Source organism: Durio zibethinus, chromosome 7, assembly GCF_047325235.1.
Source record: "Durio zibethinus cultivar Kanyao isolate XHJ-2024 chromosome 7, ASM4732523v1, whole genome shotgun sequence".
Taxonomy (NCBI): Eukaryota; Viridiplantae; Streptophyta; class Magnoliopsida; order Malvales; family Malvaceae; genus Durio; species Durio zibethinus.
In genome coordinates this window covers 24,850,521-24,858,462 of record NC_143168.1, presented here as the reverse complement: position 1 = coordinate 24,858,462, position 7,942 = coordinate 24,850,521, and the positions used below count along the sequence as shown (strand labels likewise).

At 30.9% G+C, this 7,942-nt stretch overlaps 1 protein-coding gene across 1 annotated transcript; it reads left to right on the top strand.

Annotated features, from left to right (window-relative positions):
- The first annotated feature begins 296 nt into the window (after positions 1–296).
- Positions 297–803, top strand: LOC111277546 (putative protease Do-like 14). The gene has a single exon (XM_022863970.1). The coding sequence runs from the start codon at positions 297–299 to the stop codon at positions 801–803; it is 507 nt and encodes a 168-aa protein (XP_022719705.1).
- The last annotated feature ends 7,139 nt before the right edge of the window (positions 804–7,942 follow it).

Here is a 7,942-nt window from a genome sequence, read left to right as displayed (position 1 = left end):
TTGTTTAATATTTAAAATATATTTTGAAATTAAATTTAAATAAATATTTTTTTAATTGCTAAAATAATAATTTGAGTCAGGTCCAAGATTAAATATCATTTGTTCAACCTCAAAGCTGATTTTTCCCAACTTGAATGATACATGGAACATAGTGAGAAAAATATTGAAAAAAAAAACTATTAGGATAATTGATAGGATTTTGCCTTATAATTACATTGTTATTTTGTTGTAGGAATAATTACATTGTTATTTTTGGTACATTACAGTTAAATTGTTTTATTTTAGGTAAATTTAGTATGGAAAAGTGTGATGAATCTGATTGCCAGGGACTTCGCAAGGCAGACTGTGGGATGAGTAGTGAGGGGTACATTGATGGACCTATCATCAATTGTCAAGGAGAAATCATTGGGATCAACTTCTATCATTGGAACTACACTTCTTTTCTTCCTATGAACATAGCTTTTAGATGCTTGAAGTGCTTAAAGAAACAAAACAAAGTCCATCATCCATGTCTTGGGATGAAATTTACTGATCTTTATTCAGTGGAATTGGATACTTTGGAAATTATAATTCAACAGTACTTCCCTCACATTTCCTATGATGTTATGATTGAACAGATTGCAGCAGAGTCCCCCGCTGCCCGTGCCGGAATAGTCCCCAATGATGTTATTGTTGAACTTGGAAGTAACATTGTTAGGTCTAGCATGGAGTATTTCGGAACGATTTGGGACAAGACTGGTGAATCTGTGGAGACTGTTGTGATGAGGGCATGCCTTGGTGAAGCTAATTTTAGCTATCCATGAGATTGAGATAGGTAACTACAATAGGTGGCCAATTCTCAGGGAAGAGTAGATGAGGATATACCATGTAGAGTATAAGTGGGTGTTTCTTGTGCTAATGAATACGTTATAGGCTGTGTCTTCTGTGCAAGAACCAGGTACAAATTCTCTTTCAAACCTGAAAAATGCGCCAAAGAGAAATTGCGTGGTTTTTTTCCTTTACTTTTTCCTTTTATAAGAGCTAGGTTGAATACTGATAGAAATTAACTTTTAAGGCTCCTCTCAAACCAGGAGCAAAAGTAATTGTTTGGTTCGTAACCCACTTTTCTATTACCGAGTTAGATCAAAAGTATGAACACCAACGAGATTTCTGCTTTGCTTCCCCTCTGTTTAATCCTAAATTCTCTGATTGAATATTGTTTTCACGGTCCCTTTAATCAAACCCTAGTTTCAATTTCAAGATCAGTGACACATTTTCAATTAATTGTTGCACATGAGTTGGGATATAGATTCTTTAGTCTAGTTATAAGATAGTAATGCTCTCTTTTCTTGTAAATTGAAGAACGAATTTGATTAATTGCTCAACACATCTAGAAAAAACATGAAACAACTTGATGTCTAAATGCTGGAAGTTAATGAATTGCAAAAATGTGAATTGTAGAAGAAAATGTATTGTAGAAATGGTTTTTGTTTTTTCAGTATTATATCAAGTATTTATCATTATGAAATTGATGATAAGATGTCACAAAATTGTCACTGGATTCAATATTATCTGATTAGAATGAAAAAAAAAAAAAAATTCATGGTCATCAGAACTCATTTAAGATGAATGGAAACGAGAATATTAGGCTCAGCACCCTGCTGCTCTCACTACAGCTTCCAGCAAGAGAGAGATAGAAACGGATCATTGATTAATTAATGGAATAATTAAAGAGAAACAGATTGTCTCTGATCTTTTTACATACAACTGACGGTACACCAAATCAAAGTTACAATAATTAAAGATTCTGAAACATGAAGTGATGGGGTGACGGTGGTGAAGGAGCTAGAGGGAGTGGAGGACTCATGTAGATGGTGGAGGAGATGCCGAAGGAGGAGGACTCAGGTGAGAAAAACCATGAATGAACATAGGTGCTGGTGGTGGCAGTGTGCCAATGGCCCTCTTGGATACCGCATTCAACTCATCATGGGGAGGAACTGCCTCTGACCAAGACTCTGAAACAGATCTAGCAGCCTTGACGATGTAAGCACGGTGTGAAAGTAGGAGGCGGTGGATCAACAGGAATGTAAGCGGGCTTGAATTGACATTCATTTTTGGTTCCTATGCTTTCAAACACCAAGAAGAATATGATCTTTTATATGCCTAGGCCTAGTGGCTTAATCTCAAGTTGCAATATATTCAAATATATTGCTCAAACCACTATAATGAAGGTACCTTTCAATTTCTATAGGTTGTATTTCTTAGTTCTGAAAAAAAAAAATCTTGTTGACTAAAAATATTGAAATCAGGAGGACAAATCCATAACCAACAGCAATCACAATGCTGAAAAATTTTTATATCCAAGTCCAAATAACAGATATTCTGAGGAAAAGATGAAAGACAACAGATTTAACAATAACACAAAATTATTCATCAGGTGGAGGAAATAATAAAAAGGGAAATACATGGAATTCATGGACTATAAGGTGGTGGCGGTGGTGGAAGTGATGGTGCTCTTAGAGGCGTTTCTGGAGGTTGAGACCAATGGACAGCTTCATTAGGCTTTGGAGAGCTAGGCCTTACTGGGTTTGGTTTCCCAATTTTTCTGCCAACAATGTCTACCTTCCTTTGGGCAAAGAGTTTGGATGACTCAGCTTCGACTGTATCCCTATCATGAATATCCAGAGCTTTAGCCATTACGGCAAGCTTTCCACTAGGATGAGAAGTTTGCAACACCAAGCCATGGATAAGCATGAGTAGCAGCAAGCAAGAAGGAGAAATATCCATGAAAAAACCAAAGTTAATTACTTCTTCAGAACTCCTTTGCTTTAAAGCAAACTTATAAGCTAACATTTTCTTATAAAAGCTGAAGTTTTTGTTGGCTTGCTGTTGTCAACTGATCATATCTCGGTTGAAGAGTTTGCTACCGTATGCGTAAATTGTTGAAACCCTAGGCTGAAAGACTGAGCTGTATTCCATAAAGGCCAAGGAAAATGGAAATTATGTAGGCACAATTATATATAAATTGGATTTTTATAATCACCACTCTTTGAGTGCTAGAAAACGGGCATTTGCACGTCTGTTTTAGAGAATAAGGTGGTTCATTTCAACTACAACCAAGCAACCGTGGATGTGAAAATTAGTCTCATACATGACCACGGTAAGTCATATTACAAGACATGTGCAAGGCTAGACAATTCTGAACATGTTTTCCTAAGTAATTTGAGTCGATTAATCGTCTCTATTGTTTGAAATTTGACATTTCGATGTGTTAGGCCTAATTATCTCCATTGTTTTCCTAGATTATATTGTTTGAAACTATCTTTATACTTCTGAGACTAAAGTGGTTTTCTGAGGTCTACAACATTTGCATTTGTAGATTAATTATTAAGATGATAACATCCATCTGTTTCTGGTTCTCAAACTCAAGGAAAGATGATATGATTTTCTCTCAGAGACATCTTCGAGCCAGAGGGTAGACTTTTTTCATCCCAATAATTCATTTGTACATGTTTTTCTCCTCTAAATAAGTCATCTTTGTTTGTATTGCGATTATCAACAACATAAATTTACATTATTTAAATCCAAGGAAACAGACAGCTTTGGATTCAACGATCCTGTAGTTCCCTTAGGAGGTAGAAATCCTGTTTCCCGTCGCCTGAGAAATTCACAACTAAGCCCTGGCGGCCTGCCCCCCAAACCTCCCCCACCCCCCCCCACCCTCTTTTTCTGTCCAAAAGGGTTATGCCCCAAATGACCCTGCCAAAAGTTTGGTCCAAAAATCAGAAAACTAGGATTGGTATTGCTATTTAAACAGCAGTTCCTGCGGTTCCACAATGAAAAAATTGCTATAATCACTTATGTTTCAAGAACATCATAATAACACACATAAGGACAGTTTAGTCATACTCAACTTTCAAACGAATTAATAGATTTTTTGATATTGGGGCCTTAATTGGGAATCAAAATCCAAATGTTTGACTCGTTATAATGGCTTAAAATTCAACGAAATACCCATCCCCAATTTTCCCATGTGCTAAAACAAATTTCCTGTTTCTATCTGCACAAGAGAATAGATGGTCCTTATAAATCATGCAATCTAAATTTTTAGGCCAGTACAGATAAATGTAATTGAGCATATATCTAGGCCAAGCCTCCTTAAACTTTACCTTCAACAGGGAAGATTTGGCATGATAGATTATGTGAAACTTTCGGGTGGTCAGGTGTAAATGCATGGAGATTCATTTATAATTAGTTCTCTTCAACTAAAATTTGTAACTATCATGCAACTCATCAGGATTGGTATTCGTTATAGGCTATAGTTCTGTTAATCGATCTCTTTGTAGTAATTGGAATCTTGATGAGTTGATGTTTGTCTTGTCTCACCTTCCTTATTTTTAAAAGTTACGCATGTATAAACTAAATTCTTTGTATTGCTTTTTGGATGAATAAAAACACATTCATTTATCCAAAAAAATTGAAGGCACATACAGTCCCAAATTTGTAGCTTTGCTAGGAGCAGGATTTTGTTTGTTGCTAGAGCAATGTTCTAGCTATGTAGATACAACTTCTTGTGAGATTGAACGAAAAGGAAATGGAGAGCAATTATCAAAGTTCAAAAATAAATATGAGCAATTATCGGAACAATGTTCTAATAATAGTAATAATTCTTACAGAAGATGGGGAATTGCCTTAAAATCTTCACAAACTTACTAACTTTAAGTTAAAATAAAAGCTCCAGACGCTAAAGCTTTATCAACTGTAACCTTAGGGCCAAGTATCTGATAAACTATTCTTGATATAGAAGGTAGCATGCTAAAATCATATGGGTGGTTGGCACGGGGATGAAGGTGGTGGTGGTGGTGCTCGTGGTGGGGATGGTGGTGGAGGGCGTCGAGGAGATGGAGGAGGACTCTTTAAGTGATAAGGAGCATTAATCCTAGGTGATGGTGGAGATGATGCCTGAATCCTCTTGGACACAACTTTCAACTTATTCCAAACATCACGTGGAGGAATTGGATCCGGGGGTGAGCCAGAAATAGATTCCGCAGCCTGGACTGTGAGATTACATTGTGAAAATAGAAGGACATTTAACATAAGTAAAGCAAGAAGGCAATAATTGAAATCCATTTCTGATGCCCCTAGTTTTAGCAGGGCCTCTTCTTTTATATAGTCTAGCTATAGTATGAAGCTTCCAGGATGGATAGAGACTAGTTGAAGTTGAGACTTGAGAACGAGTTTATAACAACTTGTGAGCCAGCTGGTGCTAGTTCTCTTAATAATCAATGGATGGAAACTTCAGAGAAAAAGACAGAGGGTTTCTCGTATATATCAGGTTTTAGCTAATTTTTCTTCCCTCATTAATGTTTTCTTTGTCAGAATCTTAACAAAGTCAATGCAAATAAGATATCCAAATTAAGAGAGCTGTAGGTTCAAAATATATAATTTGTAAAGAATAATAAATAGACATTTTCATGGTATGAACTGAAGCAAATATGACAATTTCATGAGTAAAAGATTGCATTCTAATTGTGCTTCAAATTCACAATACCCTTACTGATTATATGTAAATTTTTATTCTCTGACAACCTACTAAGTGGCAAAGTTATCCTTATTTATCAATCTTTAAGATAAATTTTATAAATGTACTGAGCACAATATTCTTTATTAGCAGTGCCGTGTAGATGTTGGACGGTTTTCCTTTCTTTTTCATTATTTTTATTATTTTTTCTAAAAACATATAAAAAAAAAAAAAAAAAGAGTAGATATTCTTTGATTTAAACAAAGAGAGAATGAGAGAGTGATAAGTAAAAAGTTTCTGTCACGAACAGCTAACATATATCATGATTTGACATAAAAAAAATGTAATTAAAAAGTTATCAAAGAACATAATTTTCTTTTATAAGTAATTTTTTAATACAATTCAAAAATTACATTTCTTATCTTTAAAATGTCAAAATTTATATTTGTTAGATTTTACTTTAAACGTTATATTATTTTTATGAATTTTTATATAATTTGAGATTCAAAACAAACAAAAGTATGAGAATTAAATATCAAAATAAAAAAAAAAATTATGCAATAATGCCATAGAAGAAAATCTTAATTTCTTGAAATTTCTATCCATGTACTATTTTTTCGTCCATTTATTATTATATTATAATTTAATATTAAATTTCACTTATTGTTTTTTATTTTATTAAATTTTGTCTTTATATATTTAATTTTGTTTTTTAAAATAATAAAAAGTAAGTGTTTTAACTATATGAAAAACTTATATAACCAAAGAACTAACGTTAGTTCTATATTTATTAAAATACTAAAATTGTGGTTATATTTTTGAAAGGAAAACATCAAATACTAAGCTGTTAGTTCTACTTATATTATATATCGAAAACGTAAAATTCAAAAATATAATTAAATGAAGAAAACGTAAAGATTTTAGTATATCAAAGATCTAACAGTTAAGTATTTTAACAAAATAAGTATTTTGAATTTTTTTAATTTTAAAAAGCATTACATTTTTTATATTTGAAATATAGTAAATCAATTAAAATAATAACAAAATAAAATAAATATTTTTAAATCAATGATGTTTTTTATGTGAAAAACGTAATAATTGATATAATATTTAAAAATTTTAGTTTTTACTAATAAAAGTTATGTTTATTAATTTAAAAACATGATTGATAATTTATCAAATATTAAATTTTTTTATTTCAAAATATGATTGACAATAAATAAAAAAATTAAATTAAAAAAATTACATTTTTATATCATGGTGCGGTTAATAAAAAACAATTTTTTTTTTTTTTTTACTTTTAAAACTTAGTCTTTAAAGCCATATTTAGTATGTTGATGTTAACTTGATAAATGTTTTGTTTAATTATGAAATATGAGGCCCAATCTTTTTCTTAGGACCATCTGACCCATGGCGCCATATGTTAATCACATATTATAATTTGGTAATTTTTATATTTTACTTTGACTTTCTTTATTACACACAAAACTAAGAAAAACAAAAATGAAAAAAAATGAGCTCCGGGCTCCGGCCGTTAAATTAAATAATTAAAATGCCTTTTTTTTTCTTCATCATCTTATGTCAATTTCTCAATTTTGAGCTCAGAAAAACTTGAAAATTTTTCATTTTTTAGGTATTTGGCAGCGCAAATTGTTCATTAAAGGTCTATTTCGCAGGAAATTTATTAATTTTGATGTGATTTGAATTGTGATTTGATGATATTAATTTTTTGATGAAATTATAAAATTATAATTAAATTTAATTATAAAAGCATAATTAAATTACGTCAAAATAGATTTAAGTTAAAGACATAATTTATTAATATTATAAAAGCATTATAAATTTAATATTATAAATGCATAATTAAATTTATATAAGCATAATTAAATTATAAAGAATAATTAAATTTAATATTATAAATTATAGACCTAAATTAAAAACATAATTAAATTATAAGGTATCAAATCCCATTAATTTCATAAAAGCATAATTAAATTTATATACCCGTCAATTTTTTATATTTTATTTGTTCTTTCCTTCATTACTTATCAAATGTTGTGTCATTGTCTTTATTTTATTTTTTATTTCTTTGATTGAAATGGAACTAGTTAGAGTTGGATTTGACGCACATTTCTTTTTTTCTTTAATCTTTTTTTATTTTATTTCTTAAATGATAAGATGTCATTTTTTATTTTTTTCTAATTTACTCTATTTTTATATTTTTTTCAAATCCTTTGAATTAAAAAAAAAAAAAAGTAATTTTACTTTTCCTACCAAAACTTTATGTGCTCCAACTCTTTATTCCAATTGAATACTACTACTATCTTTTGTCATCCATAATATTAAAGTAGTAAAAAATAAAATGCATTAGGGATATCCACATGGCACCCTCTTTTTTTCTTACATTTTAAAAAATATATAATAATTGATGAAATTTAAAAA